The sequence below is a fragment of the Rhipicephalus microplus genome, chromosome 10 (assembly GCF_043290135.1).
Source record: "Rhipicephalus microplus isolate Deutch F79 chromosome 10, USDA_Rmic, whole genome shotgun sequence".
Classification (NCBI taxonomy): domain Eukaryota; kingdom Metazoa; phylum Arthropoda; class Arachnida; order Ixodida; family Ixodidae; genus Rhipicephalus; species Rhipicephalus microplus.
Window position 1 is genome coordinate 62,042,050 of NC_134709.1, and position 25,943 is coordinate 62,067,992.

The window sequence follows — 25,943 nt, forward strand, 5'->3', positions numbered from 1 at the left end:
TCTCCCGCGCTTGCCTTCTCTTGGAATCTAGTCAGGTATCCTTCATGACCGGCGGTTATCCTGCATACGAGCTACGTGCTCCGGCCATGTGCATTTCGTCTTCTTGTATTCAAGTATGATATTCTTAACAACCGTTTGTTCCCTGACCCACTCCGCTCTCCTTATGTCTCTCACGGTTTACAAGCTATACCATGGTTGATGTGTGGGTGTCCCAAAACCACCATATGATTATGAGAGACGTCGTAGTCGAGAGCTACAGAAATTTCGGTCACTTGGGGTTCTTAAACGTGCACCCAAATCGTAGCACACGCGCCTACAGCATCTTCGCCTCCATCGAAAATGCAGCCGCCGCAGCCGGGATTCGAATACGAGACCGGCGGGTAAGCTAACGATTTAACTTTACACACTCCTAAATACGACTACGTGTTTTTTTTTTTTGCGCATAAGCTCGTTTATAAAGGTTACTTTTTACCTAAAATATTCTACCCCGTCATATCTCGCTGCCGCGTCTCACTATGTAGTACGCGCCCCGCAGTAGGTATCATCACCATCAGCGGCAACACGTGACGCATGCGCAACGCACGAGCCACGGGATGCAAGAAGGAGAAGAAGAAGAAATACGCCATGGCCGTGCCAGTCCCGCACCCGTCTCCGCAGTACGAACTGGAGTCGCCCGCGTCCCCGCAAACTGTGAAGACGCCACCGACGACGGTCCGAAAGTCGCCACTCAGTACTGTGAAAAGGGTGAGCTCTCCCGCGACGCACTATCTACAGTGCCTCATGGCGACGTTGTTCGTTCAAGTCCAGCTTGCCGTCAGGTGGAATTGAAAGGGCCCCAGTTCTCAAGCCCAAATATGGCACAAATAGCCACGTTATTCGATATTGTCACCACATTGGTAGCCACGTAGGACAGCAGTGGCTATATGAACAGAGTCTTTAGTATTGATGAAAATTGTTGTTGCCAAACGTTGCGGAAGTAGCTAATTTAGCGCAAAGTAGCCACCAATGGCAATCCTAGCGAATCTGCACCTAATTTAAAAGTGGTTGTGTAGTTAGGCTTTCGAATTTAATGGTTTCTGAAAAATCCGAAAAATTCACAGCCGGAATAGGCTGGCGTCAATCATCAATGAGTGCCAGCAGCCCACCGTCAGTACTACTTTTTACGGCGCTAAATTCTCGATGAGATAATGCACGAAGGGGCCCTGCGAGAAAATGCGCAGTGTACGAATACTTGCGCGTGCACGCGGGTTATCGCTAGAGACTATTGCTGCAGATACAAGCGCCCATCGCGTAGTGCTCTAGGCAACGGCCCCAGGCACATCACACCTTGAACCACATGTATTTAAATATGAAGAAATAAAGCTTTGCACTCGCTGGAATGCCTGCCTTCAAGTAGCATATCGTGCGAAAATAAGACATTCTGCGCAGAAATCACGCTGACTCACTCACGGCGGTGGCGGCTGCATTTCCGATGGAGGCGGAAATGTTGTAGGCCAATGTGCTCAGATTTGGGTGCACGTTAAAGAAACCCAGGTGGTCTAAATTTCCGGAGCCCTCCACTACAGCGTCTCTCATAATCATAAGGTGGTTTTGGGACGTTAAACCCCACAAATCAATCAGGAATCGGGGCAGGCTCGGGAGAAGTGACGTTTGCCCTTAAAATTTTCGGTCCTTTTTACACTTCGCGGGGTGCTGACCCGCAGGTCGCGGGATCAAATCCCGGTTGCCGTGACTGCATTTTCGAAGGAGGCGTAAATGCAGTAGGCCCGTGTGCTCAGATTTGGGTGCACGTTAAAGAACCCCAGGTGGTCCAAATTTTCGGAGCCCTCCACCACGGCGTCTCCCATAATCATATGGTGGTCTTGTGATGTGAAACCCCAAATGTCAAGCATTACACTTCGCGGAGTCATTCAATAAAAATTGTTACTACATGTGGCACTGCTTGATTCTTTGGTTTGTATCTAGGGCACATGCGTGTTCAGTAAATCGTTTGGCGCACACACGCAAACTTGCGCACACACGCACACAATGGAACAGGTGCGCATACGTACATATGTTATCATAAGTTATCTGCAGTTTCAACAGAAAGCTCTTGCAAGTCGGCCGATATCCTTAAATATTGTATCTCACGCAATCCTTCTTTCTTAATCACTAGCCCAAACTTTCGCACACGTCTTAGTACTGCACTCAACATACAACATGCGATGTGAGGGTACCGAAAAAAAAACAGATAACTTTTATATCACGTACACTATGAGAAAACCAACCACACACTTCAAGTGGTGAAGTGTACGTTTGCGAACATGGAAGTTTTCTAATAGTCTGGGCTAGTTTGTAACACGAAGCGTTCTGGCTTAGTTACGTTTCTCGTTCACGTGGATTGCTAACTACCGCTATAAATATTCTGCAACCACTTTTGTTAATGTGATGGCAATATAGAATGTTCTGTTTTTAAAAATATCCCAGGACGAGGGCTCGTTGCTGCGTTGTTTTCAGGAAGTGGGGGTGTTTGGAGACAAGGCGAGATAACTTTCGCATAAAGAGCGCCACATGACTTCTGAATGAACAGCGATAATATACATATCGATCTGCGCCCAAGTTCTATGCAGCGTCATGATTATTGTGGCCTTATGAACGTTAGCATTAGGTCTCCATTGAATACACAACCCTCACCTCCACCCTCTGTGCTTTTATTCTGTCTGCTTTCAGCGAAAAGATTCTTCTCGCATGCACGCAAAGACAAATATAAAGGTGAGTAAAACAGTAGTTTTTGTGAACAATCGATGTTAACGCGGCCATAAAAATTGCTGCTTTCTCTGTTACAGCCTGACCACTCTTTTTATTTTAATGCTTCCTTAACTGCCATTGAGACATGAAGTGGTGGCGTTGAGAATTACTAAAGGTAATCCCCATCAATCGCATGCATATTCAAGCAGCCAGTACGTAGAGCTTGTTGTTTGAAACTCTTAACGAAGAATGAAAGGAAGGTCCCGTTGTCGGGTAATTTACATGGTTAACCCTAGAGTCTGCGTGCAGAAGCAACATTCCTAATTCACACCATTATCATCCATTGGTCCTGCCAACACAGACGTATGTGACGAGCTACGTCACTGCTCGTGGTCAGCGAACACAGGTGGATAATACATTATACAGAAAAGCGGAAAACTACTGCGGTAACTTGTCCCATCTGACCCACCATCAACCCTTCTGAGACGTCTGTGAAAGACAGACGAACAGTGCTAAGGTAGCCTCAAGAGCATGAAGTACGGCTGGACCGGCGCGTTATATGTTTGTTTTCCATGCTGATTTCATGTTACGAGACGGTGAAACCTCATCAGTAGTTTAAATTAGGCGAGGAGTACGGGAAGAACACCTAGTCCTGAATACCTAATATGATTTCGGCGTTGTGTCAAACCTGTTTGATAATGGCTCGGGGGACCTTGGGATAACCGTTCCGGAAGGGATCGTCCCATAGCTCTTTTTGTATGTGCATGTGTAGCGGGTAAAGGTGAGGTGGGAAGGGAGGCAAGAGGATCGCGGTGCACTGAATTGTTACTTAGAAGGCTCAGGGGGACGTGCCAAAGCCATGACACGCAAAAAAAATTAGTAAACGTTTATTCAATAGCCAGAGTAGTGGCTTCCATGACTAGAAAGTGAAATCCGCTCAATAACAAATGCAGGTGCGAAGTCCACTGATGTCTCCCGGTACACAGCCGTCCCAGCCCACGCTGGAACGAAGTCCAGCGATGTCACCTCCACCTATGACGACGCAGCCGCAATCGAGCATGGGGTCACCCGTGGAAGTAGTGTCACCTCAGGGAACACGAGTGGGCTACAGCTTCGACAGCGACGAGGTTAGTGGTTGTGGCTGGACTTTCACGTTCCTTCCAATCCCTGACGGCTCCTCTGAGCCGCGTTTGCTTATATACAACTTCTCATTTGGGGCGATGAAGTGGGGCCGACATCCAGCATCGAGGAGAGTACGAATACATGAAAGTCGTCATTACTTGCGAATGTCGCTTTTATGCCGGTCTGCACCCCTCAAGCGGGATTGCGATGACATCTAGTGCGCGCATGGCTTACTGGGAATGACAATGGCAGCGTGAGGTCTGTGTAAGTGTACAGGACATCTAACGTGTAGTAGAAGTGTTTATCGTTGTGCGTTATCAAACGGTGCTTACAAAGTAGTGTTGATCGCCCTCAGCACCCCGTATAACTGATACAATGCGGCTCGTGATGTACAACACCTTGTATGTCTTATGTGTGTAGAAATTCAGCGACTGGCACGGTGGGTCGACACGAATGGTGCCACAAGTTGTGACCTAACAAACTTGTCAGCGTGCCGTCCCGTATTTAATGATATTGTCACGTGGAAAATGACAGTTGTCAGTCCACAGCTACAACGCAGCTCACCGACAACGTCCACTTCTTCACTCTCAGTCTGAGGCACCTTACTTGGGTATGCCCCACTATGCCCTCTTTCAGTCAGACGAAATCACGTAACATGACCCCCGGCGGCAAAAGCACCGACCCGGCGAGTTTACGGGGCCACAGCAGGAGCAGTGTGGTAACGCTTGAGTCTTGATACGTGGACGATATCCCTTGACAGCAGAGCGGAAGAGGTTGATGGATTATCAGGGACAATTTCATATGTAGTGTCGGTCACTCGTCTAAGCACGCGGTATGGGCCCGTGAAACGAGAGAGAAGTTTTTCTGAAAGGCCTGCATGTCGCGTAAGGGACCAAAGACGAACGAGGGAGCCTGTTGGAAAGTGCTCGTCGCAATGCCGCTCGTCGTAACGATGCTTCTGGGAGTCTTGGAACGCCATTAATCTGCTGCGGGCAAGCTGACGAGCGTGGTCAGCTCGGGTAATAGCGTCGCGTGCATATTCAGAAGTAGACTGCGCAGCGGCTGGCAGGAAGGTATCCAACGGCAATGTTGGTTCGCGTCCAAACAGAAGGTAAAATGGCGAGTACCCGGCAGTGTCATGCCGGGAGGAATTGTATGTGAACGTCACGTAGGCTAGTGCAAGGTCCTAATCACGATGGTCGGCCAAGATGTATTTCGATAGCATTTCTGTCAGGGTGCGGTTTAAACGTTCTGTAAGCCCGTTTGTCGGGGGGTGGTACGATGTCGTGAGCTTATGTTGGGTAGAGCAGGAACGCAGGATATTGTCAACCACTTTCGAAAGGAACGTATGGCCTCGGTCTGTCAGCAGTTGACGAGGGGCTGCATGCACTAAAATGAGATCGCATAGTAGAAAATGAGCAACGTCTGTAGCGCAGCATGTTGGCATGGCTCGCGTAACTGCATAGCGGGTCGCGTAATCCGTAGCCACTGCGACCCACTTGTTTCCAGAGGCGGATGTTGGGAAGGGACCGAGAAGGTCCAAACCAACACGGAAGAATGGCTCCGATGGGATGTCGATGGGTCGAAGATATCCGGAAGGTAGTCCCGACGGCTTTTTGCGACGCTGGCAAATTTCAAAAGCGTTGACATAGCGACGTACAGAGCGTGAAAGGCCAGGCCAGTAGAAGCGGCGGCGCACACGGTCGTATGTGCGAGAGACACCAAGGTGACCTGCGGTTGGCGCGTCATGGAGCTCGCGTAGGACTGTGGAACGCAGGTGCTTTGGTATGACCAGAAGTAGGTCGTGACCATTGGGCGATAAATTACGCCGATGTAAGGTGTGGTTCTTTAAGCTAAACATGCGAACAGAAGCGTCTTGCGGTGAAGATTCGAGCTGTTGTATTAGGTGGCTGATATCCGGATCGCGACGCTGCTCGTCCCCGAGTTGAAGCAGCTGGGAGATGGAAAGGACGCAGCCCACAGAATCAGTGCTCGTAGGATCGCAGTCGGCCACAGGGTAGCGTGACAGGCAATCCACATCTTTGTGCAGTTTTCCTGATTTGTACACTATGGTGTAAGAATACTCCTAGAGGCGGAGTGCGTAGCGGGCGAGACGACCTGTGGGATCTTTGAGGGAGGCGAGCCAGCAGAGAGCGTGGTGGTCGGTAAGAACTATAAATGGTCGGCCGTATAAGTAAGGGCGAAACTTCGTGACTGCCCACACCAGCGCTAGGCATTCGCGCTCTGTGATGGAATAATTACGCTCCGAGGTGGACAGCAGCCTGCTGGCATAAGCTATCACGCGATGCTGCCCACGTTGTCGCTGAGCCAACACAGCGCCTATTCCGTAACCGCTGGCATCGGTGCGCACTTTGGTCGGTGCCGTACGGGTCGAAGTGAGCCAGCACAGGAGAAGAAGTGAGCAAAGTGGTCAAGTCGGAAAATGCTGCTGCTTGCGAGGGACCCCAGGAAAACGTCTCATCTGGTTTGAGTAAATCTGTTAGGAACCGTGTGATTTCTGCGAAGTTCTTGATGAACCGCCGAAAATAGGAGCAGAGCCCCACAAAGCTGCGGAAATCTTTCACAGCTTTCACAGGCGCAGGAAAGTCCTTCACAGCTCGAACTTTTTCTGGGTCAAGCTGTACGCCGTAAGCGTCAACAATATGTCCAAGTATCGTAATGCTACGGCGACCAAACCGGCACTTGGAAGAATTCAGCTGAAGGCCGGCGAGACGGAATACATCAAGAATTTTCGACAGTCTCTCAAGGTGCGCTTCAAAAGTGGGAGCAAACACAATCACGTCATCCAGATAACAAAGACATGTAGACCACTTGAATCCATGGAGCAGGGAGTCCGTCATTCGTTCGAAGGTGGCGGGGGCATTACATAAGCCGAAAGGCATGACTTTGAATTGGTAGAGGCCATCGGGTGTTACAAAAACCGTCTTCTCTCGGTCCATGGGGTCCACGGCAATCTGCCAATAACCAGAACGAAGATCGATGGCAGAAAAGTAGGCGGCACCATGGAGGCAATCAAGGGCGTCATCAATGCGGGGCAGAGGGTATGCGTCTTTCTTGGTGATGTTGTTAAGGTGGCGATAGTCCACACAAAATCGCCACGATTCGTCCTTCTTTTTAACTAATACCACCGGGGATGCCCAGGGACTGGAGGATGGTTCAATAATGTCCTTCGCTAGCATCTTGTTCACCTACTCTGAATTACGCTCCGCTCAAAAGCAGACACTCTGTAGGGACGGCGCTGAACAGGGTTGGCATCACCTGTGTGTATGCGATGCTGGACAAAGGACGTCTGCCCAAGAGGTCGGTCGCCAAAATCAAAAATATCCTGGTATGCCTCGAGTAGATGTTGTAGGGCTTCAACTTGCGAAGGCGGCAGATCAGTGGCGATCTTGTCTACAATTTGACGGCTGCCCGAATGTGTTGCGAGTGATGTGCGCTGTGGTGAAACAAGTGTGTCTAAGGCAAGCACTTCAATTTGTGAACCGAGCAACGGACACAGGTGGGCCACAGAAATGCCTTGTGGAACTTGTGGAAGCACATGATTCATGTAGCCGAAATTGACAAGAGGTAGACAAGTTTTGTTATCTGTGATACTGAGCACCGTATAGGGCACTGCAACATTATGCGCAAGGAGTACGTCGGTGAGAGGCGTAGCGTAATATTCACCGTCGGGCACAGCTGGTGAGCACATAAAATCAACGTACGTCACAGTTTTGGAGGGCAGGCAAACAAAATCGCTGCATTGTAATTGGCATGTAAGTTGGTACGAGGCGGCACTGATTTGTGGCAGTTCAAGGCGGATCACACCAGCGGAGCAATCAATAACTTAACATAACTTTAGTTTCCTTAAAGACCCCTCGAGGGGGTATTACATAAGGGGTGGGTTAACATATAAATTTTTTTTGTTGCCACAAATTTTTATTACGAAAAGTGGACACATAATCGATCAAAAAATGATGAGGAGCATTCAGTAGTGACGACATCATGGGGAAGGTCATTCCAGTCTTTTGCTGTCCGAACAAAGAAGGACATAGAAAAGGTGGTCGTCTTAATCCTCGGCCGGGCAACTTGAAGCAAATGACACGTGCGGTGAGATATGCGGGCCGGTGGGGCGATGTAGGGATGACGAAGGGTGCTGTAAAAAAACTTATGAAAACGGCTGAGACTAGAGATGCGGCGGCGAATGTTAAGGTTTAAGATAGCCGATTCTTTTTTGAGTGATGTTACACTTGTATTGTAGGAATACGAAGAATGAATGAACCTGATGGCACGGTTTTGAACTGCCTCGAGTGAGTCGATCAGATAGGCTTGGTGTGGGCTCCAGACTGCGGATGCGTATTCTAATTTGGATCGGATGAGGGACTTGTAGGCCTGTAGCTTGACAGTTTTAGGTGCATGCCGGAGGTGACGTTTCAGGAAACCCAGAGATTTGTTCGCTGATGATATAATGTTAGTAATATGCGTGCACCAGTTTAGATCATTACATATGGTGACACCGAGATACTTGTATGACTGCACGTGTTCGAGGGTAACGCTAGCAATTACATAAGGGAACAGAAGGGGGTTGTGGCGGCGGTGAAATGAAACGATCTTGCATTTGTTGGGGTTAAGTTTCATGAGCCACAGGTCACACCAATCTTGCACGTGGTTCACGTCATCTTGGACAGCGGCTTGATCAGTGGGGTTGGTAATTGGTTGATATATTACGCAGTCGTCGGCGAACAAACGGATACAAGAGGAGACACATGAAGCTAGGTCGTTTATGTAAATCAGGAAGAGAAGGGGCCCGATTACGGAGCCTTGGGGGACACCTGACGCTACTGGAACGGGACTAGAGTGTACTTCATCGATGGAGACAAACTGCGAGCGGTTAGTTAGAAATTCCTCAATCCAATTTACTATGTCAAGATGTATATTTAAAGATCTAAGTTTCATTAAGAGCCGCTTATGGGGTACCGTATCGAACGCTTTCGAGAAATCTAAAAATATGGCGTCCGTCTGCAGATTAATGTCAAGATTGGCATGCAAATCCTGAACAAAGAGGGCTAATTGGGTTTCACAAGAATAACCTTTGCGAAAACCATGCTGTGCGGGGTGGAAGAAGTTATTGCCATCAAGAAAATGAATGATTTGGGAAAAGATGACGTGCTCCATGATTTTACAGGGTACGCTTGTTAAAGAAATGGGGCGATAGTTTAGAGGGCTGTCTTTGTTACCTGATTTGAAAACCGGAGTGACCTTCCCCGTCCTCCAGTCGGCTGGTAAGTGGCCGGTGTGAAGTGACTGTGAGAATATTAGCGACATAATCATGGAAGAAATACATTTAGTGTTTTTAAGAATTTTCGAATTGATTCCGTCCACACCTGCTGAAGAAGACAGTTTCAATTTTTCAATGACAGACATTATACCGTCTGGCATAAATGTTATACGCGACATAGAAGGCGGTACACAAATTGGTAACACAAGGAATGGTATAGGGGTTTCGTGGGTAAACACAGATGAAAAAGCAGTATTGAATAGCTCAGCGCTCTCAAAATTACCGATAACGTCGCCCACTTCACTTTTCAGTGTAATGCTGCGCGTTTCCTGTGGATTAATTATTTTCCAAAACTTTCTGGGGTTATTAGTAAGTATCTTGGGTAAATCTGTGTGAAAAAACGAGCGCCTGGCGCTGCGTAAGGCAAGCAAGTATGTTTTTTCAGCCGCATAGTATTTTTCCCAGTTGTGAGCACTCTGTTTTAACTTGGCAGCGCGAAATAACCGTTTTTTCTTATTTTCTAGTCTTTTCAAGGTTTTTTAGAACCATGGTTTCTGGGAAGACGTACGAAATGTAGTTGTAGGTATGAACTTTCTTGCTAGCTCCCCTATTTTGTTTTTGAAGATTGTCCAGTTGTCTTCGACTGTTCTGCTTGAAAGGCGAGCTTCAAAGTCTGGTAAAAAACTTTGAAGTTCGTTGTTGATTGCCTCGTAATTCCCTTTATCATATAGATTGATAGTCTTGGATTGAATCAGGCTGGGCGAGTGACAGAAATTGAAGACTGAGTGTATAACCTTATGGTCGCTGATTTCGCGCAAATATGTAAGCGAAGATAGCGTTTCGGGATGTGTTGTTAATATCAAGTCCAATATGTTCGCTGAGCTATTTGTCACTCGGGTTGGCTCCAACACCAGCTGTGTGAGGTTGAAGTTTAGGCAGACATTGACGAATTCTTTTGCTTCCGCGCTTGTTCCTGACAAAGCTGCCAGATTTTGCCAATCGATGTCAGGATAGTTAAAGTCGCCGAAAGTTAGGACGCGCGCGTTGGGGTGTTTCAACATGAGATGATTCAATATGTGGTTAAATTTCCGTGGAAAGTCTGGGTTGCTTTGCGGGGGCCGATAGCACACTCCAAGTAGCAATGTTAGTGGTGTAGAACGAATGAGAAGCCATAGTATTTCTAAGTCAGTCGCAATGTCGATGACTGAGCATGAAAATAGCTTACTAGTGGCGATCAGAACACCTCCCCCACGGGCGCCCTTACGATCGTTACGAAAAACGTTGAAGTTCGGAAGATCGGTCAGGATTTCGTCGTCTGTGACGTCACCAGAAAGCCACGTTTCGGAGAGCACGACTATATTGCTGCTAGATGACGAGACAAGACTACATATTTCCTCGCGTTTTGAAAGGAAGCTGCGCACGTTAGTGTAGACCACAGAAGTAGTAACATTTGCTCGGGCGTTATTACGGGGGTGGTGTGGCAGTTCGCGATGCTGCCTGGTTTGCTATGGGATTTCTTTGACTTTTTGCGATACTTCATCGAAGGCATACTTCTTTGAACCAAGAAACAACGTTTTTTAAGGGCATGAAAAAGCGGTTGACTTGTTTCTAGCGAAGGCTATTAGGTGTTTTCGTGCATTTTGAACCGAGCGTGAGAAGTCCTGCCTGATTGCGTAAGTTGTACCTTTCAGTTTTTTGCCGTTAGACAAGATCGCTTCTTTAGTTTTAGAAGATGTAAATCTTACTATGATAGGACGCTGCAGGCCAGCCTTGTAGCGGCCGAGCCGATGTGCCCTTTCAATTTCCTTCGGATCAATTTTTATGTTTAAGTGCTCACTGCAGAGGTTCATAATTAATCCTTCCGATTCCAAGAAAGTTTCAGAGTGGTTAGTATCTGGAAGTCCGTGGAATAGCAGGTTGTTGCGTCGCGAGCGATTTTCAGCGTCCTCAAGTCGAGCCTCTAAGGTTTCAATGTGACGGCTGGTTGCAGCCGTACTGGCCTGCAATGTCACTAGTTCAGATCGCACAGATGAAAGGGTTTTGTAGTGCTCCTCCAACTGTGCTATTCTATCACTTAGGTCACGAATAGTTTTTCCCGTAGTATGCAGCTGTACTTTTAAGTCTTGCACTTCGGAAAGGAGTGCTGACTGCCCGGTAGATATTTTTTTCAGCTCAGCCAGAATTACAGGGTCAGTAGGCCCTGGATTGGTTTCTATGTCCCCTGACAGTAGCAGTAATAAACAGTGAATGGCATCGATACATTCAAAAGCAAAGCATACGCAGTACTGCGGGCTCGGCAGCTGGACGAGACAGTAATTATTTGATTTTTTTGAAAACAAAGAGCTTTTTCTACCAACCTGCATAGCAAACAGGAGCGGGTTAGATGACTGTTCCGTGGCGTAGCCACCGAGCCCACAGCATGCCGCGCGGGGATGCTCCAGTTTTATAGCTGTTGGTGATCCTGATGGCGATAGGGCTACTAGCAATCAGAGCAGAATTGGCGGCAAGAAAATCGAGGCCTAGTATGAGGTCGGGGGGACATGTTGCAAGCACGGTAAAAAGGACGACCACTTGATGACCGGCTACGGTAGGTTGAGCTGTGCACATACCGACGACAGGGACTTTTGCACCATCTGCAACTTGGACGACACTGGTCAAGGGGGGCGTGAGGACCTTCTTCATGCGACGACGAAAACGCGAACTCATAATACAGACGTGAGCGCCCGTATCTATCAAAGCTTCAACAGGTGGGCCATCAACATATACTTCTAGGGTGTTCAGGTTCAAACGTAAGGGCAACATTGGATTTTCAGGTAAGGTCAACAGGGCAGCTTCACCTCCAGAAGCTGCGCAGCCTAGTTTTCCGGGGACATGCCGCGGTTGAACGATGGCGAGGGAGAACGGCGACGCGTATTTGAACGAGAAGGGTGGCTTTGAGGCGGTGGCGACGACGGGGCAGGGTGGCCATAGTCCTCAGGGGCAGTAAATACTGTAGACTCAGTGCGGGTCGGATAACGGTGGTTTGGTGGACGGAATGAGTTACTGTAAGCGGAGTACGAGCCAGAAGACATAGATGGCCATTGGCTGCGGCAGTAACGAGTGATGTGTCCTGCGCGACCACAGCGGAAGCAGATTGGCTTATCATCAGCTGTTCGCCATTCAGACGGGTTCCTGGTTCGAATAGAGTACGGACGATGACGTCTCATGTCCACAGAAGCTATCGAGGGACCAGTATTATTCAGTGTGGATGCAGTGGACAGGATACCAAGGTTAGCGAATTCCTGGCGGACAACAGCCTGTATCAAGGCGACAGATGGCGTTGAGGCGTCGGGCCACGTCGGTTTGTTGGCAGCCGGGTAAGCGGCCTCGAGTTCACGTCGGAGGATGCGCGTCACGTCTTCGGTTGCAGACGGATGACAAGAAGTGGCTTCGCAAGACGACGTTGCCGCGGTGTTGGGTAGGCGCTGAAACTGCTGCAAAATGCGTCGACTCTTCGCCTGCTTGAGACGGGGGCACTCTTTGATCACGGCGTCAATGGTCATTACGTTGGTAAATACAAGCAGGCTGAACGCATCGTCGGCGATTCCTTTTAAAACGTGCGAAATCTTGTCGACCTCAGTCATGTTGGGATCGGCCCTTTGACACAACGCTAAGACGTCTTGAATATAAGTCAAGTAGGGCTCAGTGGACGTCTGTGTACGTACAGCCAATTGCTTTCGGGGATCAAGCTGTTGACCAAACGGGTTGCCAAAAGGTCGCGGAGCTGTTGTTTAAACATTTCGCAGCTTGTGATTTCGTGCTCGTTGGTCTCGAACCAGATGCGAGGGGTCTTGTCAAGATAGAAAATGACATTCTCAAGCATAACGGTTGGGTCCTAGCCATGTTGCTTGCTGATGCGCTCTTACATGCTAAGACGCTTGTCCACATTCAGGTTGTCCTCTCCAGTAAAGGTACCGGGATCATGGGGTTGCGTTAGGGCGACGTACCGGGTTGCTATCGTTGCTGAGGTAGGTGGCGAAGCCGTATCCTCACCCAGAGCCATGGTAGCAGACTTAAGGAGGCGTCCACTGCGTAGCTCCGTTGTCAGAAGAGCACCCAGCACTTCCACCAAAATGTTACGTGGAAAATAACAGTTGTCAGTCCGCAGCCACAACGCAGCTCACCGACAACGTCCACTTCTTCACTCTCAGTCTGAGGCACCTTACTTGGGTATGCTCCACTATGCCCTCTTTCAGTCAGACGAAATCACGTAACAATATTATTAGTGTAGCGATGTCTCCGAACTTTGAAATGGGTCGAACTCTTGAGCGATTTCTAGTGGGTCTACCCAAAAAAAACACGCCGCTCATGCTTTGAGTCCGTGCTTAGCCATGATGTCACCATAGCGTATGATCGCTGATTGCCGGCTAATAAACGCCTTAACAAAGTGCTGGAGAGTGCTGCGTTCTCTTTCGATGCCCTTGAAGCTCCGATCACGTACCGTGTCATCTACCATGCCCCACGACGCCTCTCGGCAAACGCCTCCCCCAATTGTCCCAGTATTCCCAGGATCCGCGATCCACCCATTTTCACTGGCGCCGATGGCACTGACGTGGAGGCACCTCTAAGTGACGCCAACGTGGTCGCAAGGCCGCATCCAGTCGTTCCTGTGCCCGCCCCACTGACGTACGCTAAAGCTGCCCTCAAAATCATTGTCGCCACCCCTCAGACTCAACTCCAGCCCGCCCTGCAGCCTTTCCAGCCACCGTTCCGTCCGTCAGCTATTGAGACATGGACGAGACCCACCCCGGCGTACCGATGGTGCACACCCGATAACCGGCCCATCTGCTCTGGTTACGCCGGTCACGTGTCACGTTATTGCCCTCGCGTACAGTCGCCCCCCCCCCGTCTCTTCGCCTGTTGCTGTCCAGATCCCCCATCCCTATCACGATGAACCACTGTCTATGCCACGGCCGTCTCATCCAGTTCCATTTCTTTTAAGGTCCCCGCCTCCACTACATCGTTCCCCATCCCCCATGCGGACAAGTTCGGCAGCTCACGAGCGGGAAACTAGTCGTCGCCGTTACCGAGACAAGAACTGCGACGCTATCACATTGTGAAAGCCCCCAGAGCATCCCATCTAATGTCATTGACGTGCTTGTGAACGTTGTTCGTGCATCTACTCTTATTGGCACTGGAGCTGCCGTATCAGTTCTGGATGAAAACTTACATTGAAAAGTGACAACGCCAATTTTGGGTTGTCCCTCAATACCGCTTGTTCGCATCGTGTTCATCTTACAGAAGGGTAGACAGCTCGCGTTGTCATTCAGGGCATTCTGTATGTCGCCCAGTTCATCATCAATCCTGCATGCTCTCATGACGTCACCCTGGCATGAGAGTTTCTCTCCCGCCACAATGCCGCCATTCATTGTGCTACCGCTAAAATTGGACTTCCACCCTTCTCGCAGTTGACGCTAGAAGACAATCCCTCAACACTGAGCAAAATGCTCGTGAGAGACAATACAACAGCGCCTCCAAGCTCGACGACAGCTGTTTTGGTCTACTGCCCTGGTTTCTCCGACTCAATTGCATTCATTTTGCCATCCGACTGTGCTTGCAGTAGGAAAGGGTTGATAGTACCTTTCGCGACCATGCAAATTACCCAGGGCAACGCCGCTGTTATTGTAACCAACTCATCCCCATTTACTGTTACCTTGGTTCGAGGAGTTCGAGTGCCTGGCAATCGTCTGGGCCTTTACAAACTTTCGACCTCATGTGTGTGGTCGCCCATTCGATATCGTCACCGACCATCATGCACTTTGCTGGCTTTCATCATTGAAGAATCCCTCAGGCCGTCTCGCCCGTAGGCCTCTTCCCTTACAAGATTAAGACATTAGCGTGCTGTACCGTAACGGATGCGAGCATGCTGACGCCAACGCCCTCTCGCACTCCCCTCTGCCTGAAGACGACGTGACCTGCTCAGTATCCTGAATTACTGTTTCTACCATCGATGTCGACATCATCGCTACCAAACACCAAAAGGATAATTGAATCGCTCCGCTGATCGAGTTGCTCTGATGCATACGCAAAACCTTGCACGCACGCCTTGTGTCGTCGAGGTCACCATTTTGCTATCCGTGACGACCTCCTACACCAACGCAATTACGACGCTGATGACCGGCAGTGGTTACTCATTATACCCCGCCAACTGCATTCGAAAACATGTGAATCCTTCCATTCTGATCCGCAATGCGCGCACTCTGGGGTATCCAAAACCTACCACTGGATTCGACGATTCTACTTCTGGCGCGCGCGCTGTACCGCTACACTTGTCAACGCCGCAAACAGTCAGCACACATGTCGCCAGCCAGTCTGCAAAAGTCACCTTGCCCTGACCGTCCGGTTAGGCGCATAGGTATCGATTTGTATAAACCACTTTCTCTGACGTCGGCCGGTAACCTCTGGGTCATCGTCGCCGAAGGCCATTTAACGCGATACGTCGAAACCGCCGCTCTCCCTGCGGCTACTGTGCGTGATTTGTCGTTCTTTCTACTGCATTGATTGATACTGCGCCATGGTCCACCACAGAAGCTTCTCAACGAACTACGCCCAGTGTTCTTATCGGAAGTCGTCGAATAATTTCTCACGGAGCGCCATTCTGTCCACCACCAAAACTATTGCTTACGACCCGCAGACGAATGGCCTCAACGAACGCTTTAACCGCACCCTCGCTGACGTGCTTTCGATGTACGCCACCGCCAACCACACGAATTAGGATATTATATCGCCCTACATCACCTACGCCTACAACACCAGTCCTCTGAGCACAACCGGTTTTTCACCTTTCTTCTTGCTGTACAGAAATTGTGGTAAAAAACGCTGCCCTGGAGAGTGTGCGTCATGCTTTGACGTAGAAAAATCGGTGTGCGGGGCCGATTTAGTATTTCAGGGTGCGCGGGAATCGTCATGATGGTGATAGCGGTAAAACTATGAGCGCGCCTATGCGCGTGCTCGTGCGCGTACCACGTGAAAAAGCTCCCGAGCTACGGGGACAGCTCGGCTGACCCCAGAGAGCAGAACGCAAGGAAAGGTTCGGGCCACGCCCCGGCTGCTCGTTCTGACCCTCCGTGTCCGGGCCTCGTCCCGGCGTTGAAGTCCTCAGGTGCGTCCTGGACTGGGCATCGCCCCACCTCGCCAGAGAGCAGAGAGCAAGGGCAGGTTCGGGCCACGCCCCGGCTGCTCGTTCCGACCCTCCGTGTCCGGGCCTCGTCCCGGCGTTGAAGTCCTCGGCTGCGTCCTGGACTGGGCATCGCCCCACCTCGCACCCACATTGGTCTGAAGCGGCGTTCGTCACGGCCAGCTGCTGTTCTGGTCTCGGAGCGAGACGCTGTCCCAGCTCTGTTCGCGGCAGTCGGCGGTACGCTGTTCTCGGTGGCAAGCCCAGGCGTTGACCACCGTACTGGGATGGCCCTGGCGGTTATCTTCTAGACCGAGCCCCGCCTCGGTAGGAACTCCGCAAGCACCAGGCATCGCGCCTCCCGACTACCAGAGAGCTCAAGGTGAAGCGCAACGTTCACGCCCCAAGAGTAGAACGTGAGTGGGCGAACAAGAACGTTAACTCCCGTCCGCGTAGGACCGTGAACTCGTGTATATATGTGTGAGTTTATGTTGTGTGTATCCATTTGTCCGTCTTCGTGTGTATAAAAGTCTCTCGTTGTCCTCGAACGTCCTCTGTCCTCATCTGGCTAACCTGCGCCCACAGTTGCCCACAGAAAGCCTCCAGCGCACACCATCGACACGATACTCCCGTACACGCCAGATCCATCTGAGTGTGCACCTATTTCTGAGTCAGCCAGGCTTGCTGAAGAGTGTGGCGAGCTCGGCAAGTCTTTACGACGCATGCGCAAAAGCGGCAGAAGAATATTTGTGATTGCCCTGCAACTTCTGAGCCCACGTTCCTTCCTAGTGCGCTTGTATGGCTCTCAATCTCGACATCTGTAGCTGACCTCTCTTCCAAGCTACTCCCGAAATACGAAGGCCTCTACCGTGTCATCGAACACACATCTCGGTCAACTATCTGATCGAATCCATGAAACAATCTTTGGACAAGCGCCGTCGTGGGCGTGACATAGTCAACGTGGAGCGCCTGAAGGCTTACTATGACCCGCTCATATAGTAAAGAGCTGTTATGTCGCCAGGCGGCTCCCTCTTCGTCCCCAGAGTAATTGTAGTGATGCCTCCGAACTCTGAAATGGGAGGAACACTCAAGTGCTTTCTAGTGGGTCTAGCCAAAAAGGACGCCGCTCGTGCTGCGAGTCCGTGCTTGGCTGTGACTGTCGCCATAGCGTATGATCACTAGTTGCCGGCTAATAAACGCCTTAACAACAACAACAACAACAACAACAACGACGACGAGGACGACGACGACGAAGACGATAATGTGAATGATAATAATCGCAATAATAAATGCATCTTAACGTCTCTAGACTATAGCATAATAAAGATTAACGTCACAGTGTAGGGCTTCGAAAACTTATATATCATCTGGCGTTCCAATTTTAATGTGCGCCGGCTTGTCACAGTACACGGGCCTGTGCCATGTCACCTCCATCAAAATGCGACCGCCGCGCGTTCAGAATTGCACCTGCAACCTTCGGGTGAGCAGCTTAGCACCGCAAAACGATGCATTAGTGAGGCGGGTGGTATCACGTAATAAAATCCCCCATAACTATGTCCTTTACCACCATCATCTGAAACAACGCCCAGTCATTGATAATAATTGGCTGTTATTGAAATCATCCGGTGACAGGGATCTGGCGATCATTTTAGAAAAAGGCGCACTCATGGATAACATACATAAAAAGGAACAAGGACAAGCGCCCACTTCCACCTGGTATTTTCGCGAAAAATGTGCATCATGCATACATAACGCTTCAACAAATGTTCGAAAATATTTGAACGTAATTGAAACAGAATATTTCCTTCAACTTCATAACTTCTATTCAGGTGTGAAAAGTCCTGAGTTGACTATACACAGCATTTAGGACAGTATTTAAAGCACTTCAAACATTTAGGTAATTTAATGAAAGCCTCAAAAAAGGGTGAAGGAACTCAACCACACTGCCAACTGAGAAGACGAATATAGCATCACCAGTTTCCTCATGACATATGTACGCTTTCACTGGGGTATCATTAGTAGACAAGGAAGTGGGATTTTGTTTTCCTCCATCTTTTTTTCTCTGTTGGGTTACCTTGCCGTTTCCGCTAAGCAGAGCAGTTCTCACTAGGGCGATGATATTCTAAACGATGCTTTTTTGTTCGATAGACGGAGCCCTACGCAGTTCATGAAAACCGTCCCTGGTGGCAGCTCCTGTGGGCGTTCTGTTCGATCGTATTCATCACAGTGCTCAGCCCGGCGGTCGTTTTCCTCATGTCACGTACGCGCGTGGTTCGCGCACCACCGAACTTTCCCAGCAACAGAGCGACCACCAGCGCCAACACCACGTCGTCGCCATGGACCATACCGTGGGTGAGACCCTGAAGCATGCAGCAGTTCTAACGTTACGGCACGATGAGCCACGTGTAAAAGCATGCGTTGGCAGTCATACAGCCCCAAGTATTTGTGGAGAACACGGAATAAGAAAAATACACTATCTCGCACTGAAAAGCACCCTGTCAAGCATGCGAGGTGGCACATGGGCTGGCTTAACGCTCCGTTACCCACCGACACTTTGCCCGGTGTTAACGCGTCCTTGCAAGTGGAGCACGGCATGAATTCCCTGTAGTATCGATTGCTGTTACTCGTTCCGAGCTCTTGGAGCATGCCACGCGCTTTTCTCTCCTAACAACGTGGGAGCACGGTGGTTCATCGCGCGCCTGAAGAATCTCGTTCCCCAATGACATCACGTAACTACAGAGAGAGTATGAGGAAGAGGCCAGAGCGCCTTGTGCCATCTCTGACCGATCGTTTCGGAATGCTCTAGAGCGCTCTCAGGAGAGAGAGTGAGGTTGCGTCCTTTTCCTTTTCTAAGCCTCTCTTTCTCTCTCGGAAGAGCGCTCCAGAGCGCTCCGAAACGACCTGTCAAAGATGGCATTCCACAGCCACTTACGTAGACCCGAACGCACTAGCGCTTTCCAGCGCGTACGGCCTCGAATACAACGCGTTGCTTTATCACGTGTCTGCCGAATCTCGGCCCCCAAGAGTGTAAGGGCGAACGTCTTTCAAGCCCCATATGAAAGCCGGAACGCGTGAGCGCGTTCTGGCAGTGCTTGGACCAGCAGTTGCGCATGCGCAGTAAATGCTGCTACGCACGCAGGATTGAGTTTCGCCATAAGTGGCTTTACATCTAAAAAAGCGAAAGAAAAGTGTTTACTGTCACGTAGTGAGTATTCGAAAACCAACCATCAATATAGCGGCCGAGAACTGCGTTTACGATGATTACGTGTAGTAAAAAGTATGATAGTGGATAGTGCTTGATCTACTAGAACCGTCGTAGATGCTCCTTAATTACAAAATTATCTTACGTATTCCCTTCAATCATATAAAAGTTCGTGAGCAGAGGGCATGTGCTCGAGCAAACGTTTCGACAAGTCGATTTCCCTTCTTCAAGGCTGAAACTCTTCAAGCTGTAGTTCCAGCCTTGAAGAAGACCATTGCATTGGTAGGAATGTCGACTCCTAGGCACGCACGCACATCTGTCTACGTATTTTTCATCACGAGCTTCCACGGTCACTTTTTATGGCTTTTTTGTGCACTCTATATAAAGTCGTGCCGGCCCTTACATTCCTTATTTCGCAACAGCTACAATTTTTTTATTCAGATAACGTTAGCAGCAGCTTTGCGGGGTGTAAGATGTTTTTTTTCTGCCCGTAACACGTCCCAGATAGGCCCTATAAACACGCTGTTAGAGAACTATCTTGTTTATCTTTCATCGGGCCAAGTAAGCTTTCACACACAGTTCATTGCCTCAAGCATGACATGATCGACGGTTGACCACCCGCTCATGAAGCCGCCATTAACGAGGTACCAAGGAAGGTATAATAGAAATCATGCCATATCTACAGAATGAATGATGATAAGTGGGCTAAGGTCAAGAGGGGGAGACCATCGGTAAACCGTAACTCTGCTATAAAAATTACACCATGGCATCATTAGAAAGACGTAAGACTGTGCGCTATTACACAAATCAACTTTTATTTTGTTCTGGTTCATCTGCTGTTTCGTTTCTTAGTTTGTTCTTTTTATTTCTATGATGTCATGGCGGCTTGATTGCGAGGTCTCTTTATTATTACGACTTTATAGTCCACGAAATGAAGCGAGAGGTGCTCTTGTACTGGCTGTGGTGGGGAGTTTGCAAACACAAAGTCTGTGCACGTCCCTCGCATCGTGGTAGGTTGCATATGAATGCATCTGGATACGTATTCGGAAATTATGTCCTCCAAGATGAAGTTATTGGCAATGAGGTCCATGCGTCCATGTGTCCATCCATGCGTCCATCTGTACATACGTCCATGCGTCCACACGTCCGTCCGTCTTTCTGTCACTCACACTAGCGCCACCTGCTGAGTGAGTCATAGAACTTACTATGGTGGTTACGAACTGGTCACAAAGAGGCACGCATGGACAGACCCAAGGCTTTAAGAGCTTCGTCACTAAAAGTAAACAGCCGCAAGGTCGCACACTCTAGTTGAAGAAGATGTCTCGATGGGTCTCTTCTGAGGCACATTCTATTACAGAAATCAAAACGCATTCATTTTTGACAACATGTATGTTTGGAGAGATAAAAAAAAGAATTGAAAAAGTTATGTTGTTTGAGCCAGTGTTTTGACCAGTGGTCTCCTTCAAGTAGTCGCAGCTGCCTTGAAAAAAACTGGATTACTTGGCCCTTACAGACAACTGGATCACTGGCCTTACAGACAATAAAATAATCCTCAGACAATGAAATAATCCAAAAAGAAATAAGACTGGAAGAAACGTGTTGTTGTTGTGTGACAAAACCAATTTACGCTACACACTTTCACGACCACTTGCAGTTCTTGTCCGCTGCTCTTCGTTTTTGAATAAATACCCGTGTCCAATTGAGGCCTGTTTTTATTTCCTTTGTATTTTGGCTCACTGATTCCCAATTAGCACTTCCAATCCTTGAAAAATTACGAGTTACCAAATGGCTACGGCTTCGCTCGGCCTGTGTTTCCTGTCATGATACAAGCCAAAGCTATAAAGCAAGGCGCCAGTTATGTAGACGCTCGCGCTCGCGTACGGTTTTGTTTGCGGATGCGCGGGCTCCTTGCGTTTTTTACCTCAAATGTGATTGAAGGTCGTTTCTGGAGGTGGACGAGCCTAATAACGCGTCCGTTATAGTCTCATACGCAACTGCAACACCGCAAGCAGGCCACAAGTGAGTGTCACCCAAGGAGATTTGATAAACCTCCTTGTATTCACCCGGCTTGTCACAGGATATGCGTCCTTCGCTTCGAGGTCACGTGGAGATATAGAGTGAAAATCCCTTGACTAGGCCAGTAAAGCTTTTATCTCTAAAACATTTGAATCCCAAACAGAAATACACGAGAGCTAGCACACAATGATTTCTTGGCAGCATTCCCTATTTTGATAAAACTGTCCCTTTCACTGTTTACAAACACATACAATTTCGCCCACCGGTTTCGCCCACCGATGTGCCTTAATAACATCGCTGAGCAAGAAGAGCTTTAGAAAGTAGCCCTCTTATTTTTTACACTTTCCTTCCCTTATTTGGCAAAATATAGTCAACTGAAAGTTCTTTTGAGCTTTATAAAAATGATAAGAAATTCTTTCAAACATTACGCACGTTGCTCTAATCTGAAAAACTAAAAAGAGACTGTCGTTACCCTTGAAAAAAACTTGAAACTTCAGTTTCGAAGTGAGGAGCTGGTATATGAGGTGACTGGAAGATGCACAAGGCTTGCTATCTTGAAACCGTCTATAGCGAAGAAAAGCAAGGTCATAGATTTCCGCTTTTTTCCTAAATACGAATAAAGAGTATTGAGAAAAACGAAGTTAAAAATCTAAAATATTAGTTCCTTTTGTACCAGCGGTAGTCAATTATAACGAGCGAATCCATCTAAAAAGCAATGTTCAAGAGTACTAGCATCGTCAGGGAGGGTTCTTTACGTCATTTTATGAAACACGTCACTCTCGTCTTGTTCGTGTAATTTTTATTCGGTGGTGTTTCGACGTTCATTGTGCTCTTGTGTTGTCACGTAGACGACAGGTTTACCGCGGGTGACGTTTGACGTCGACGAGGACTACCTTCTCCAGCCGGGCGAGACCGAGAAAGATTTCTGCGAGAGGGAGATGGAACCGGACAGGAGCCCAACATCCCCCACTGACCCGTGGTCGGCGAAGACGCGTTTCCGTACGAGCGTGCGGGACATACAACTGCGGCCGGTCATCTGTGTCGTCAATGCTAAGTGAGCATTTAACTTTAGGAGCTTTACAGCCCGACTCTGGTATTTACCACACTCAGCAAGAGCGGACACGCACATGTGTCCCCACGTACGCGAAGATCATGATCCATACTTGATTATCTTTTTCGAGAAAACAATCTCTCGTAATGCGTCAATGAGGCGTAATTAATTAATTTTTTATGTGAAGGCCTTAGGCGCCTCATCAAGCGTGAAAACTGGTCGTCGGAGGATCTAGTCCACACGAGTTATAGAAAAGATAAATCGCCACTTCATGCTATCACCTATCACCGAAATTCGCGTCCTAATCGTGACGTCGCTTTGACGTCATAAACAGAACATCATGTGGTGCCATCCCATAACATCGCTGCTTGGTCAATGATGGGCTGATCTTGAAGGCAAACGCGCTGGGAAAAACGGTAGTCACTGAAACAACGCGGAAGTGGAAGCGATGAATCTTTAAAGGAGTACAGACACAAATTTTAAAAATTGTTGCTCTTAATAAATGCACGGTTGTCGAGAAACAGGCAAAAAGTGCATATTACTTTGAACTGTATGGCATATATTTATTACCATTACCATAAAACGGTGATTTCTTTTTTGGTATCAAGGGGGCGGCTTCTCAGTGAAGTGCCAAAGCAGTGTGACGTCATAACAAAACAACCACCGGGGACGTACTAGTAGAAAATTTGTCATCTGCAGGTAGTGCACGTATACAACGTTGAGTTAATTGTCGTCCGGTGACTCTGACAGCGATTTCTGTTCCGCATGCAGGGCGTAGAGCTCACAAATTTATGAACTGCCTTGACGACTCGGGATAATGACCATTGCCGTGGTGCTGGCTTGCAGATTCCCAGCGACAAAAAAAAAGTTGTGTAACGCGTTTTGTCTGCATAGGTTAGCAAAACTTGTGAGGCTCTCTCAAACTCACTCGTGAAATATATTCTCGGCATTGGGCTCACTCGGACTCACACTCACGAAAATTTTCCTGAGCCACACTCGCTTGGACTCACACTCACGAAAATGTTCTTCAGGTGAGTTCATTCGGAATAGAACTTGCAGAAAATTCACTCACCCGCACTAACTCTGACTCATGACTCCATCTAAGTCTGAGTGAACCCCAGTGAGACGACTTATAAGTCTGACAGCATAGAATCGGCTTTTTTGACTATGGTGTCAACGCGCTTTACCGCCAATATCTCACGTAATCGGGACTCTCCATCGTGTCATTTGTAACATCTTCGAAAACAATTTCTGAGTGCTTCCGAACCAGTAAGGTATTTCTTGGAAGAGACTGCAGCATAAGATATATAAAAATCAAAACATTCCCTGCGAGGAAAGGCGGGGAGGGGAAATGAAGGCACTCCCTGCAAAACTCTCGACTTTAATTAATAAATATAGAATAACTGTATGAAGGACCCTGCTTCGAATACCTGTGAGTAGACGTGAGTACAAACGTTAATTCAGGTAAGGTCCATAGTAATAGTTAAGATAGCACCTTCATTTGACATAACTCACTCGACTCACTCAAACTCACTCAATAAATTATATATGACGCTTTTAACTCACTCGGACTCAGGCTCACCAAATTTTTCCTGGGGTAAACTCACTCGGAATCACACTCATGAAAATTTTATTCAACTGCACTCGCTCGAACTCAGCCTCGCTAAAATATTGCTCACTAAGGTTCACACTCACAGCTCCAGCTGAGTATAAGCGAGTCCGTGTGAGTCGGTTCGTGAGTGACCTTGCCGACCTACGGCCGTCTGACTCCGGTGCGTGGAGATCGTTGACACTGCACACCATGGAAACGAAAAGTGTCCCTTTCGCGATGTTCCGAAATTGTTTCAGTACTCCTTCAATATATGCTCACAGAAGAAAAAAGTTGAAGGTCACCTTCGCCTTCCAGTCATCTGGGTCATTACGTAAGGTACCCCGGGAGTTCTAGAGGTGAAAACCTTTATGCGCTCGAACAGTTGGCGTCTTCTGTCGTCATGACGCGTCACGATGTCTTCTGTTGTCACCCTTCATGCTAAAACAAGAACCAAATACGACAGGGCATTCGCTCAGGAAAAGCGCCAGAGTGCTTCACTTGCGCACTTCCGATGTGGCAAATAGGACGTCGCGCTGGCTCGGAAAAAGCTCTGTGGCTGCGATGACCGCTCTTTTATAAGCGCCGCCATCTGACGCAAGGCGAGGACGACGCTGTACTTTTGAAATAGTTGTGATATCGTGAAAGAGCTCGTGTCCCAGAAATTCTGGTACCGCCGTCGATGTCGTTCTTCATCGTGTCCGTGACCTGCAAAAACCACTTGAAGTCAAAAAAGCTTTCGGATGGTTGCAGGGCAGTATCAATACTTAGACAGACAGAAAAAATATTATGCCTCTCGCCTTCGAATTGTCATCAGTGAACGCATGAGACGCCCTGCGAATTTCGCGTCGCCTCTAAGAGCATTATTACGCCTCACACTTCACCTAACAGCGGGCAAGCGTGGAGACGCGATATAATTATCATGGCACCAGTTTTCAGTCCGAGGGAACCCGCTTAAAACCCCGGAAGCCAAAAAAAGCAGCGATTTTACTTTCATTATGTAACAGTCTTAGATGCCACATTAAACACGAAAATTTATCGTTGGCGACGAAATCAACGTGATGACGTGATATTATGTGATGACGTCAGCAAAGAACGCAATCATGACATCATAGATAGAGAAAAATACATAAAACAAAGAGAGGGGAAAGTTCAGCTAGAACTACTTTGCTGGTTTGCTGTCCTGTACAGGAATCGATGATAAACGAAGCATGAATCAGGAAGGTCGACACGTCCTTTTAAAATCAGCAGAACGCTACGAGGCTGACGTAAATTATGCCATACATGACTTCTTTACCATGATCATCATGTTTGCACATGAAATTTTTGTCGTTGTCATCCATTCACTTCCCTTATTACCAAATTCGGTGCATGTGAAGCTAGCGAAACGGCCATAAGCGCATCATGAGCGCGGTATGTAGTCATGTTCTTATATAATGTTACGCGGAAAATTTATTCACCGACAGCACGTCTTGCTAACGGTTTAAAGAGCGCACAGTCATGCAGGCCAACGGGGGAAGCTCGAGAGACCAACCCACAACAGCCACGTTGTCGTCTTCCTCCTTTCGGGTGCCATTTCAGCTGTGCCGAAGCGACAGTTCCATACACGTTTCATCACCCCAGCCGGTAAGGCACCGTATCGGTGCCTGTTAAATGAGCGAGTCGGCGTTGTAGGGCTTGAGACGGAAAACGTGGACTATTTCCGTTATGGGTGCAACCGCCGATGAGTTTATGGTAGCGGCAATCTCGTAGGTCACAGGAGTGACCTGACGAAGGACTCGGTAGGGCCCAGCGTATCGCGAT

General features: G+C 48.5%; 1 protein-coding gene across 1 annotated transcript in view; it reads left to right on the forward strand.

Moving 5' to 3' along the window:
* The first annotated feature begins 570 nt into the window (after window positions 1-570).
* The window catches only part of LOC142774272 (uncharacterized), a 32,123-nt gene continuing 6,750 nt past the window's right edge, over window positions 571-25,943 (forward strand). Inside the window, exons 1-5 of the mRNA XM_075874664.1 lie at window positions 571-744; window positions 2,710-2,751; window positions 3,681-3,854; window positions 18,432-18,635; window positions 22,350-22,555. Coding sequence (XP_075730779.1) covers window positions 571-744; window positions 2,710-2,751; window positions 3,681-3,854; window positions 18,432-18,635; window positions 22,350-22,555 — 800 coding nt within the window. The remainder of the gene's footprint in view (window positions 745-2,709; window positions 2,752-3,680; window positions 3,855-18,431; window positions 18,636-22,349; window positions 22,556-25,943) is intronic.